The sequence below is a fragment of the Podarcis melisellensis genome, assembly GCF_964234715.1.
Source record: "Podarcis melisellensis genome assembly, chromosome: 4".
Taxonomy (NCBI): domain Eukaryota; kingdom Metazoa; phylum Chordata; class Lepidosauria; order Squamata; family Lacertidae; genus Podarcis; species Podarcis melisellensis.
In genome coordinates, this window is record NC_138531.1 from 98,701,797 (window position 1) to 98,715,638 (window position 13,842).

General features: G+C 44.3%; 1 protein-coding gene across 1 annotated transcript; it reads left to right on the forward strand.

The window, feature by feature from the left end:
• The first annotated feature begins 2,897 nt into the window (after positions 1 to 2,897).
• LOC309368555 (uncharacterized protein) lies at positions 2,898 to 13,119 on the forward strand. Its single transcript, XM_081908707.1, has 7 exons — positions 2,898 to 2,965; positions 4,134 to 4,626; positions 4,823 to 4,904; positions 5,189 to 5,271; positions 6,213 to 6,339; positions 11,564 to 12,158; positions 12,327 to 13,119. Exons 2-7 carry the CDS (start codon positions 4,225 to 4,227, stop codon positions 12,736 to 12,738), a joined length of 1,701 nt encoding a protein of 566 aa, XP_081764833.1. The 5' UTR covers positions 2,898 to 2,965; positions 4,134 to 4,224; the 3' UTR covers positions 12,739 to 13,119.
• Positions 13,120 to 13,842: the final 723 nt, after the last annotated feature.

Here is a 13,842-nt window from a genome sequence, read left to right on the forward strand (position 1 = left end):
TAAAGTAAAATAAAATAAATGCTATTTATTTTAAAGAAAACCAAAGCTTTCCTATTTGATGTACCGTATTTTTCGTCCTATAGGGCACACTGGCCCATAGGGCGCACCTATGAAGATGAAAAATGGGGGGAATTATGGGAAAAGACATAAAATTCACCACGTGCTATCTGATTTTTAGATGGTACCTGACCACATCCAAATCAGTCAAAATAAATAAATAACAGCAATAAGTGTTGGACACGCAGACAAAATGAGGGAACCTTATTCCACAAGTGGTGGACATGTCCCCAAAGGGAAAATAAAATAAAGTAAAATAAATGCTATTTATTTTAAAGAAAACCAAAGCTTTCCTATTTTATATTCTAACAATAAGCATGCCAAATGAAAATCAAAGAGTGTTTCTTTACACGACAACAGCGGCTAGGATGTTAATAGCAAAATACTGGAAAATGAGTTAATATCAACAAAAGGTGAGTGGCAATTAAGTTGTGCTGGTACCTTGAAATGGCCACAATGCCAGAACTTCCAAGAGACTGAGATCTACTCCCAGTAATAAAAATCCTGCCAGTGATATACCCATTGTCTCTGCCCAGAGTTCTTGAGCTTTTCTCAGGGAGCAGTGACCAGAGTGGTGGATCGACCACTAGATCATTTAACAAATTAAAATGATATAAACAATCGTGCTATAAAAGTACATGCCATATATGAAGTATCACGATAATATAACTTGTAACACAGTGGTTTCTCCAATGAACAACAAGTCTTACAATGTATATAGACAGGCGCAGCATTGATTTTAGCTACAGGTGACAGAGATCTGCAGCTGCAAGGTTTTCTTCTTCAAGTGACCCCTTTAAAACAACAAATGTAAAACAAACTTTATCCATTCACAGTTTGTTAATTTGTTAAAATATGTTGAATTACAACATTATATTCATTTATATTACTTAGAATATGTATAACGGATGGAGCCCATGAGAGCGAAACAAGGCATTATTCCGGAAATCCTTGTCAACACTGTGGAACTGTAATAGGCTCCAATTTGGACTTTATGAACGTATGTGGAACCGAAACCAGCAGACATTTGGTCTTTATGAATGAACTGATTTATTGGGGACTTCCGTCTATATTATTGAACTTTATGTGCTGTTTATGTGCAAGATAAACCTTTGATATTGTGATAAGAATGTATAGAAGAGTATTGTTTATGTGAATGCACAGCCGGTTACGTCTTGTGTGTTTGTACATTCAAGGAACAGCATTCCTGACCCAGATTTTCACAGGAAGTCCCTAAAATGATTCCCCTTTCAAACAGGATACGTGAACCTAGGCCAGCATGGTCCTCCTCTCTGGCAGATGGACAACCCTTCCCCCCCAAAAAATATAGTCTGGCCCCCCACATGGTCTGAGGGATGGTGGACTGTCCCATGGCTGAAAAAGGTTGCCCCAGGCTAACCAGATGGTCAATATCCGGTTCCACTCCACCCTTTTAAAATTTCAATATCAAAACAGATCCCAGCTTTCAGAGCATGTAAACCACATGAGTGGAAAGACCGCTGCTCCATGCACAAAAATAGGACTATACTTCCTTCTCCCACCTTTAAAGTAAACGTCTATGTAACGAAACCAAATTGATCCAAGTCTGCCTTTCTCCACCAACCTCAATTTCGCTCTTCAAGCCAAAAGACAACACTTCCCCGTCCCTGGGCGAAACCCCCTGGCCTTCCATTGGTAGAGCCGCCAACACGCCTGTGGCGTTTACCACAGCGCGACGCAAGGACTGAGCGGGTGGCGAGATGCTTTCAGCCTCAGACACTTGGCGGGTTCTGAAATGGCTGTGCAGGCCAGATTCACGACCCTGATGGGCTGGATTCATCCCGTGGAACATAGTTTGAGGACCCCTGGTCTACACTGACTGGGACATTCTGCATGCCAAGCAGATGCTCTAGGGCTCCCCATAGTTCACTAGCCTTTCAGTGTTATGCTATTAGCCACCATGGAGATTCCACCTACCTCTTTCATTTAATAAATAATCATAAACATAAACATAAGCATATATTTATACCCCGCCCATCTGGCTGGGTTCCCCAGCCACTCTGGGTGGCTTCCAACAAAATATCAAAATACAATAGTCCATCCAATATTAAAAACTTCCCTAAACATAATAACAACAACCATCCATTTTCAGTCCATTGAATTAGCAATTAAGCATTTCTGGAAAGGGAAATGGCATACTTTGTATATTAGCATAAAAAGCATGCATAAGAAAGTATTGCTCATTTATGATGAGAATAGGGTTTATTTCTTTTGAACCTCGCTTGGTTCCTCCTTGGCAGCCAGTGTGATTGTTTCAGCAGGGCTAGAACTCAGGACCTGCTGCCTTGAGGGACATCTAAGAGCAGTTGGGCAGGGGAAAGGTCTCCCTTGGGAGGTGGGGGACTCTCCTTCCTTGGAGGTTTCTAAGCAGAGATCGGACGGCCATCTGCCATGGATGCTTTAGCTGAGATTCCTGCATTGCTGGGGGTTGGACTAGATGACCCTGGGATCCCCTCCTCTCTCTCCCCTCCTGAATTCTAGGAGGAGCTTCCTTGCCTCCTGCAAAGCCCTTTTCCCTGCAAGCTCTTCCTCTGGTTTCTGGCCAAGGGAGGGAGATGCTCAGAGTCCAGCCAGGAGCCTCACCCCCAAAAGGATATCTGGGCATGGGCCTAGCCAGGGGGGCAGCTGCCCCCCCCCCAAATCCATAAGAAATAATAAAAATCTGAGGTTGTGCCAAGCGAGAGAGGGCTGAGCTGGAGGAACCCGGCTTGGCAAGGGTTAAAGGGAAGTGAGCTGCCTTCCTAGAGAGGCCAGGAAGCAAGAGGGGGCAGGTCCTCCAGAGCCAAGGCCCCTCCCTCCCTCCCCAGTCCTTTCCTTGCTTTGGGGTCTCTCCTGCAAGGGCTGCCTCGCTGTCCCCTCCTGGGATCTGGTGAGTCTCCGCTCTCTCCCCCCAGAGGGTGCAGTGGGGAGACGGGGGGGGGGGTCCCAGGGCTGCAGCTGGGGAGGATGCCTGGGGGGCCTGATCACGCTCTCCTTCCTGGAGATCAGAGGATCCCAAACTCATCTGGCCCTCCGCCGCCACCCGCTTGTCAGAAAAAAAATCTCCCTTCTTTAAACAAAGGAGTCCCTGGGACTTTAACTCTGTGTGACATCGCTCAGCCTCATTGCACAACAGAGGAAACATGGGCAAATGGTTTTCCAAAGCTGGACGAGGAGGTGGACTAGCCCCCCCCCAAGAAAACCCCACGTGGAGGAAGGGAGGAAAGGTGGGAGAGAAAGGAGAGGAATAAAGAGAGGGATCCCAGCCCATAGTCTGGCTGCTGCATTACGGACCAGTTTTCCCGTGTCTCCAAGGGCAGCTCCCCAGGGAGGCCACTGCAGCAATCCCCTCGCACCCAGAGCATGGCATCCCAGGACCACATCCTCTCTGTCCCAAAGGGATTGTTGCTGGCAAAGCAGCCGGAAATTGGCGCAGCTACTCACCGAGCCTCCAGGGACCTTGGCATCAATGGCTGCGTGTGTGTTTAGTTATGTAGTGAAATAATAATAATAAATTACCCGCCTAAATTTCAAGGGAGATGTCTTTGGCCCTGCCCGTTTGGCCCTCAGGGGGTTGATCAGATACATCCCTGGCCCTCATAGTAAACAAAAAGGGACCCCACCCCAGGAGTCTGTCTGGAGAGCGGCAGAGTCCAAGTGCAAGTAAAGGAGACAGAAGCTGGGGAGTGGGGGGTAGCAACACCTGAAGACCCCCGGGTGAGGACCCCCACTAGACCAAGCATCCGTTTTTCACAAGATACAAATGACTCCCTTCTCAGTCGGTTCTGACTTCATACATTGACTGGAGGGCAGCAGAAACCAGGTTGATTAATCTCCCAGAAATCCCTTCAGTTGCCTCCACATTTTGCATTGCTAGAAGGCAAGAGACTTATTTCTTCTCCTCTTCCTCCTCTTTCTTTTCAAAAAGATAGCTCATGGTCTGGGATGCGGTGCAGTCCAGCCCTGGTTCCCAGCAAGACTCATCCATGCTTCCTCAGGGAACCATTCCCCCTCCTCACAAACAAATTCTGTAACAGAACAATGTATTTGCTTTTTAGGATATGCTACAGCTTCTCATTTAGATGGACAGAACTTGGCAGAAGACCGAAGGGTTCCTTCCAATCTCTCAGAAGCTTCCTGAGAGCACAGATGGATGAGCAAGATTCAGCTGGCCCTGGAACAGGAAGAGGCCATGCCAGCCAAACTGGGAGCAGTGGGCGATTCTGGGAAAACCCAGTGCAGAAGATCCTGGGTGAGGTGCACACCCTCCGCTCAGAGGTGCAGAGCCAGCAGTTGAGGCAGTTCTGCTGCCAGGAGGCCAAAGGACCCCGAGAGGTTTGCAGCCGACTCTACCACTTTTGCCACCAGTGGCTGAAGCCAGAAAGGCACACGAAAGCTGAGATGCTGGACCTGGTGATCTTGGAGCAGTTCCTGGCTGTCCTTCCCCCGGAGATGGAGAGCTGGGTGAGGGAATGCGGAGCGGAGACCAGTTCCCAGGCGGTGGCCCTGGCCGAAGGTTTCCTCCTGAGTCAGGCAGAGGAGAGAAAGCAGGTGAGAGAGACTTTCCTCTGGATACTCCCAAGGGGCTCCAAACAGGACAGAGAACATCCCATAATGGTCTGCTGATGGCCCATTCGTTTTCTTGGAAAGCATCCATGGAATGAGATCTCACACCCTTCAAGTCTTTGTCATTCTCTTTCTAGCATTTCTCCCCATTCTCTGTTTTGAATCCGTGTTTCTTTTTCAGGGAAAGGATCTCTTTGCAGAAATGGACCTGGATTCCTGTGAGGCAGAGAGGCCTCCGTTGGACACCAGAGAGAGGTCACTGGGTAAGGAGGAAGGTGGTTTTTCTCCATTTGGTCTCATTCTGTTGGTTTTCCAACTCATCTGAGGGTTCTTTTCATCTTGTTTTGGGGGGAGACAGTTGGGGACAAGGGTCCAGAGGAGGGGAGATGTATTTCTGCACAACAAACATATGAAATGGGTACAAACCTCCAAATGCTCTCAGCAGGAAAGGCTTTCTCAAAGGCCCATCTTTAGTTAGAGATGCCCTGTTTCACCTGTGAGAGAAGCAGGGACTCCTGGCATCCTGTTTACCTTTTATCTTTTGCAGGTGACAGAGTGATCCCAGGAAGACTTCCTGATCCGCCTTTTCATGGGGGCAGAAGGGAAGCAGTGGCTGTGGAACCAGATCAGGTCAGGGGAAGCTGCCTTGTGGGGACAGAGGCTGAGGGATGGAGCAATGTCATGGACTGGTTGGGCACAGAGAAATGGTGGGAGGAAGCAGCCGGGGAACCAGGAAGGGAAGATGGCTCAGAGCCGAAGGAGTGGAGGTGGAGGAAGGATGGGCGGTCAGAGGGGGAAGAGGGAGAAGCCTGGGTAGAGGAGGTGTCAGAAGCTGAAGGGCTTACAGGGCGTATTGAGCTGGGAGACTCCGTGGCAGAATGCAGTGCAGAATCAGAGGCAGAAGAGGAAGGAGGCGAGTGGGAGAGGAAGGTCGAGAGGCAGAGGTGAGTCAGGAGAAGGAAGAGCCACAGGTGGCTCCCTCTCCTTTTGCCAGAAGCTGCCCTCCCTGCTTGTCTCTCAGACCCAGGAGACCCCCCTGCATTGCAGGAATCTCTGCTAGATCATCCAAGACAGATGCCCATCCAAAAGATGTTATTTCTAGATTGATCACTGATTGCAAAAATTGGTTTCTAAGCAGTGGACAAATGAGAACAAATAGTGGCCTGGATTCACCTAACCAGCCCCATCTACTGCAAAATGGGGCTTGCTCCACATTCCTCCCCCTCTCCATGCCCCCATGACCCCCTTGGATTTGACTCTAGGGCATTGGGAGGGAACCTTCCCAGAACGGCTCACAAGGAGATGAGAAAGTGGATCCTTCCTTTGGGGAAACTGGAATGCTTGTGTAGGCAGAATGACTTGAAAAACACAAGGTGGAGTACCACCTATTTGCGCAGAAATGAATACCCATAATTAAAATGCAGATTAAAATAAGCATCCATAATTAAAATGTGCAGCAAAGCAATCGTATTAAAACAACACCACAATGTACAGGAAGGAAACAACAGAGCATTGTGGAGCAGATCATATTTCTGCTGTCTCAGAGGAAGATATTTCCCTTTTTCTTTTAGGGTCCAGTGTGCTTTGAAGATATTGCTGTTCGTTTCACGGACGAGGAGTGGGCGTTGCTGGATCCTGACCAGAGAGCTCTGCATAAGGACGTCATGGAGGAGAATCGTGGGATCGTGGCCTCTCTTGGTAAGGCTCCCTGTGGGAATGTTATAGCTGCCTGGAAATTCAAAGCATACCTCTATGGGACCAACCTCATATATTTTCACGGAGCTCAACCGTGGCCCCTATATCACCTGGGAACCTAACACCCCCACAATAAACAGTAAATTACAGTTTTTTCTTTGAACAATCTTCCTCAAATTATTCCTTTTTCTACCATGATTGTGTTAGGATATTGATGTTCCGTTCCACCTAAACAGATGTGTGGAGCTATTGTATGTCACATGTCTGTTTACATTCCAGCACAGCTTGCTGGGAACTTCCGTTTGTGTATAGCTTTTGCCTCATCCTTCCTGCTCTTAGACATGAAGGAGAGCAGACATGCTTTTCTTTGTCTTGATCTATGCTGAATAAACTGCTTGTAAATATGCTTTACATATGCCTCTGTCCACCCTTCTTTTTTTTTTAAAAAACACATTTTATTAGTTTTTACAATATCAACAACAAACAAAAATATAAAACAAACAAAACATAACAAACATAAATCATAACCTTATTGAAAATAAGTTATTTACTTTGTAAAACGACTTCCTCGTTCCCCCTTAGTTGAATTTCATTGCATATCCTTATAACGGTTTTCCAAATCCCAATTTCAATACCCTTTAAATTAAACATTAACATCTTTAAATCTTCTCCTTCTTGTATTAAACATATTATTTTATCAGTTAACATAAATACAATCCTAAACCCATTAAGTATGTGGGCGCCATTTCCAGTTATTTTAGCTTAACAAATTTAGCTAAATAATCATTAAATTTCTTCCATTCTTCGTGGTGCTCCTCCTCCTTCTGGTTGCGGACTCTTCTGGTTAGATCAGCTAGCTCCATAAAATCCATCATCTTCATCTGCCATTCTTCTACTGTTGGTAATTCTTGAGTTTTCCACTTTTTAGCTAACAAAATACGAGCCGCAGTTGTTGCATACAAAAACAGATTAACATCTTTCTTGGGCAATTCCAAAACTGTTATTCCAAGAAGAAAGGCCTCTAGTTCCTTTATAAATGTATATTTCAACATTTTTTTCAATTCGTTATAAATCTTTTCCCAGAAGTCTTTCATCTTGGAGCAGGTCCACCACATATGAAAGAATGTTGCTTCCTTTTCTTTACATTTCCAACATATATTATCACAATTATGATACATCTTTGCTAATTTTACAGGAGTCAAATACCATCTATACATCATTTTCATAATATTTTCCTTTAACAAAGTACATGCGGTGAACTTAACCCCTTTCTTCCACAATCTTTCCCAGTCCTCAAACATTATGTTATGTCCTAAATCTCTTGCCCAATCTATCATCACCAATTTAACTTGTTCATCTTTCGTATGCCACTCCAGCAAAAGCTTGTACATTTTAGATAAATTTTTACCTTCAGTATCTAACAACTCCATCTCCAACTTAGATTTTTCCAAGGCAAAACCATTTTTCTTATCCAGTTTATACAATTCATTAATCTGGTGGTAATGTAGCCAATTTTGCTTATCTTTAATTTGCTCAAATGGTCCTAATTTATAACCTTCCTCTTCTTCTATTAATAAATCATAATATCTCAACCATTTGGTATCCATATTTATTTTTTTCTGGGCTTTTGCCTCCATTGGTGAAAGCCATCTGGGCGTCTTTCTTTCTAAAAGGTCTTTGTATTTTATCCAAACATTATACAACGATTTCCGAATTATATGATTTTTAAATGCTTTATGGGCTTTTACTTTATCATGCCACAAATATGCATGCCAACCAAACACATTATAAAATCCCTCCAAATCTAGTAAATCTGTATCTTCTAATTTCATCCATTCTTTAATCCAACAAAGTGTGGCAGCTTCAAAATAGATTTTTAAGTCTGACAGAGAGAATCCCCCTCTTTCTTTGGAATCCGTAAGTAATTTGCATTTAATTCTGGGTTTCCTCCCCTTCCACCCTTCTGTCACAAAGAGTTAATTACTCTGCTGATTAGAGGGTGCTCCAGCTTCTGAAGAGTTCTGAAGCTGCGGGTCGTTGTTTGATGCTGTTCCGCGGACCGGAGTTTGCCCGGTTACCGGTCGGTGGGCTGGAGCCAGCTGGGAGCCTGCCAAATGCCCCCGCTTCCCTTGGACGCATCCCAAGAGATTGGGCTGGTCTGAACTTCCCAGGCCACCTTCACTGTCAGCTTCAGAATTGTTAGGAAAGCTAAGTAGCTTCAGGTTTTTGTTATTGCTCCTGTCAGTCTTGGGTTGACCAAAGAGAGGACTGGCAGCGAAGCTCAGGTGCTGCCAGCCAGAGAAGAAGCAGGCCTAGGGAGAGGAGAGTTAGCAGCGGAAGGCAGAGAGGAGGGGGAGAGGAACTGTCATCTGAGCTCTGAACAAAGGGGAGAAGGAAAAGAGAGGCACAGTGACAGACAGCTGTGTGAGAGCTACAGGAGTGAGTCAGACGCTGGAATGCAGGAAGCATTCTCTGCCTAATCTCGTAAAGATACTGGAAGAGAAGGTGGGGGCTTCTGTGCTGGGGAAGGGGGAGGAGCTCAGTCTGGGCAACTCGATCTTGTGGGGAGGACGATGAGTAGAGGAGCTCCGTCCAAGTTTGTTGTTTTAGCAATACATCTGAAATTATTAACAGCCAGAGTCTTCTCACGTTTGTGGGAGGGACCAAGCCATAACAAGGACTGACATTGGAGATGGAGGGGATGCCATGACTGGGCCAAACAAAATCCATCCCAGAGAAAAGCTAGGCTTATGGAATCTCAGGTAGTAGTAGCAGTGATGAGGATGAGGATGATACAGTGGTACCTCGGTTTACAAACTTAATTTTTTCCAGAACAGGTACCACTGTAGTAATAATAATAATTTTTTGTAATGGCTTGGCTCTCCCACAGAAGCGAGACACCGGCAGTAATTATCTCAGGTTTATTGCTCAAACACATAAATCACTCCGGATCTCCTTCACTCCGTGTCTGACTTCAAGTTTGCAGTTGCCAAGTCTAAACTCCGCCCCTTCCTCTTCTTCCAAGAGGGGAAAAAATCCTTTCGCTTCTGCTCTTTCCCCCTCCTCTCACTGACCTTTTCGCGCCTTCGAGTTTTTGGGCTAGCTATTCCTGGCCTCTCCCCTTCTGTCTCTGAGCTAAGATTGGTATTTTGTGGATCTTTGCTATCTGCTGCCTGCTCTCTGTTCTCTGAAGCTCTGCCACTCGGCTGCCCCTCCTCCCTCTCACATTCCAGCTCAAATTCCAGTTTCCTTATCTCTCTTTGCCTGCTTTCATACATTCCAGCCTCTGTCAGCTCCGGAACAAAGCTGACATTTTTATTTCTACCCTGCCTGTCTGGCTGGGTTGCCCCAGCCACTCTGGGCGGCTTCCAACACATATATAAACATGAAACATAAATAATAATATTCTGATCCCATATAAAAAGAACATCAACTTAAAATGAACAACTTATACTGGTGGCCAAAATTGTGGAAACCTTTTGTGAAAAGTGTATTTCTGAGGTTTGGTGGCTCATAACACCACTTTTGTGTGGAGTAATACCATAAAATTATATATCAATGGAAAGATAATTTAATGAAGAATGTAATGTAATGACTTTTATGAAGGAATATTTATTGGAACAGCAGTCATAAAGAAAAAGCATGAAACTTTTGGTAACCATTGGTAACCTTTAGCTTTAATTACAGCCTTACAACGCTTTCCCATGAAGTGAACCAAATTTTTATTTCTGCAGCTGTAAGAATGTGAAACCAAGATTGAATTATTGCCTCTGTTAATTGGGCTTTATTGCTGGGTTGCCTCTGATTAACAAGTTTCTTTAGTCGGCTCCATAGATTTCTGATTGGGTTAATGTTTGGGCTATTCCCAAGCCATTCCGGCAGTGGAATAGGATTATCTTGAAAGCACCGTTTGCACACAGCAGCAACATGACATGGAGCTGAGTCCTGTTGAAATAGATAAATAAATAAATGAAATGATAGATCGATAGATAGATGATAGATGATAGATAGATAGATAGATAGATAAACAAACAAACAAACAAATATTTATAAAAATATATATAAATGCTTCAATATCTGCGAAAAGATCAGCTGCGGAACGCTTCAGTTTGGGCTAAAGTATTTCATTTATGTATTTGGGGGCATTTACATTCCCATTAATGACGCAAATTCCACCCACACCTTTTGCTGCCATACAAGCCCAGATCATCACACTATCTGGGTGTTTCACGGTCAGTGTAATGCAAGTAGGATGTAAATCTTCTCTTAATCTTCTCTTCGCGTATTTCATGCCATCACAACCAAGCAAAGAGATTTGGGTCTCATCGCTCGAAATAATAATGTCCCATTGTTCCACTGTGCAGTTAACATGGGTTTAGTCTTTCAACTTTGCTTGAGAGATAACAATGGCATTTTCCTTAGAATTCTAGCCTTTAGACGAGTCCTTGCAATCAACTTCACATTACATTGCACCATGTCATCTTGTATACACACAGATGATATTCTTCTGTCATGTAGGGACAGTCTCTCCATTCTTCGATCGTCACTTGCCTTTGTGCACCTTTTCCTGCCTTTACCAGTCTGATTTTATAGTGACTGAGTCTCCTTATACATCTCCCAAAATATAGAAAGGAAGCTTTGGTTATGTTTTCCCCAATCTCACTTCTAATTTCTTCATAACTGTTGCCTTGTTCACTTAATAGTACAATTTTACATCGCTTTCTGGGATGACCAGTCAACTCTTTGTGCCATCTCTATATTTTTATTGTGTCTTACAATGTCACTAAATGAAAGAACAAAAAAACCCCAACCAACTTGATAGCAATCACGTAACAAACTGACAAAAGTCAACCTAAGCAAGTTGTGCTTCGTTTTTCTGATTATTTGGCTATAACATTTGATAGAATACGGATAATAAAACAAACTTTGTTGAATTGCATTCTTGTTAAAATTATATTTCCATTGATATATAATGTTATAATATTGCTCCAAAAGAAGCAGAGTTTTGAGCCATCAAACCTCCGAAATACACTTTTCTCCAAAAGGCTTCCACAATTTTGACCATTTCTATATATCAAACAAAGCAAGATTCAACAAATCTCCAGAAACTCATAATAAATATGTTGGTTAATGACAAACAACACAGGTAGTGAAAACCCCCCCAAACTCCCTTCAGTTCTTCTCCATTTGTTCCTGAGGCTCTAATCCCTTTTTGTTTCCATTGCAGATTGTGATGAATCGGAAATCGAGAACAAAGGTGACCACGAAAAAATCCCCAGAGAGGAGAAGCCACGCAAAAATTTGGAGGGTGGAGAAAGCTGCAGTCAGAGCTCCCATTCCACTTCCCATCAACAAAATCTCATTGGAAAGAAACCATATCAGTGTGTGGAATGTGGAAAGAGTTTCAGGAAGAGCTCCCATCTCACTTGCCATCAAAGAGTTCATACAGGGGAGAAACCCTATCAGTGCGTCGAATGTGGAAAGAGCTTCAGTCAGAGCTCTGCTCTCACTTGCCATCAAAGAATTCATACAGGAGAGAAACCCTATCAGTGTGTGGAATGTGGAAAGAGCTTCAGTAACAGCCGCAGTCTCACTTCACATCAAAGAATTCATACAGGGGTGAAACCATATCAGTGTGTGGAATGTGGAAAGAGCTTCAGTGACAGCCACACTCTCACCTCCCATCAGAGAATTCATACAGGGGAGAAACCCTATCAGTGTGTGGAATGTGGAAAGAGCTTCAGTCAGAGCTCCACTCTCACTTCCCATCAAAGAATTCATACAGGAGATAAACCCTATCAGTGTGTGGAATGTGGAAAATGGTTCAGTCAGAGCTCCCATCTCACTTCCCATCAAAGAATTCATAGAGGGGATAAACCATATCAGTGTGTGGAATGTGGAATAAGCTTCAGTCATAGCCACAGTCTCACTTCACATCAAAAAATTCATACAGGGGAGAAACCATATCAATGTGTGGAATGTGGAAAGAGCTTCAGTCACAGTCAGAATCTCACTTCCCATCAAAGAATTCATACAGGGGAGAAACCCTATCAGTGTGTGGAATGTGGAAAGAGCTTCACTCAGAGCTCCAATCTCACTAAGCATCAGAGAATTCATACAGGGGAGAAACCCTATCAGTGTGTGGAATGTGGAAAGAGCTTCAGTAAGAAGAGCAGTCTTGCTTCCCATCAAAGAATTCATACAGGGGAGAAACCCTATCAGTGTGTGGAATGTGGAAAGAGCTTCAGGACGAAGGACATTCTCACATTTCATCAAAGGATTCATACAGGGGCGAAACCCTATCAGTGTGTGGAATGTGGAAAGAGCTTCAGTCACAGGCCGAATCTCGCTTCCCATCAAAGAATCCATACAAAGGTTGGAAAAACCATTATACAGATTTAGGAGCCAGGCAAATCCACACTTTTTAACCAGGCCTTTGGCTGATTGACATTTAATGCCCTTTTAAAATGTGGTATTTTGTGTGTTTTTTTGTTTTTTTATGTTGTAACTATCCTGAGACCTGTGGGTGTAGGGAATTGCTGCCAACTTTCTGCACCACCTTGAGTACCCACAGAATTGTGGCTTCTACTGGCAACACACAGAGGAGAACAAATGAAAGAAAAACACAAGGGGCAGGGAAAAACCTGGAAAAGGCCATACCAAATGGACATCAGGTGTGAAGAGGTCACTTTTCCCACTCCTGAACCATGCCACAGGTAGAGGATTTGAAATGCTAGAAGTGTTCTCCGGGGCAAGGGGAGCTGCTGGGAAATTGAACTACGGGCTTAAAATATTACTTTTTTAAAAAGTTGCTGCCATTATAAACATTACAGGTAGAGAGCTGGAGGGAGAGTGAGCAGGCCCAGGCTGTGTTGCGTCCAAGAATGGGGTGAAGGGAGAAGTGAAGAAACAGTGAAAGCTTTTTCTTCCTGACGTTTCCGGTGCAGCTCTGAATTCCACCTGCCCTGGAATTGTCCAGTGGAGGGAAAGGATGTCTCCAAGGCCGTTTTCTGTGGCAACCAGATAACAGGAGCTGCCAAATGTGGGAAGCCTCGCAAAAGTCCCAAGGGAAGTGGCAGAGACATGTCATCACAGCATCATTTGGCTGCTGCTATGGCAACAGTGAAAAACTGCGACCAGGGCCACAGGCTGAGCTGGGTGATTGACAGTGGGACCAGTCACCATCTCATGCCATCGCCATCTAGTGGTTTTTTGTGGAACTGCAAGGCTCTGAAAACTTGAAGAAGTGTAACTCTTGCAGATGGTTCCAAGCGCCAACTAACTATGTCTGGCTCTGTTTATTGTTTATTGTTCTTTTTTACAGGCAGAGATTTAGGCCTATGTCGTTCCAGAGATGCAGTGCTGTTTGCTTTCTGTTTCCTCTCTTGTCCATGATGGGTTCAAAGTGTGTTTTGAAAATAATGTGTGTTCCATTTCCAGAGGTGGGCGACAAGTGGTCAGTGTTGAGTGCAAAGATAGGCTGTTTGTGCTAGAAACGCCTATTGC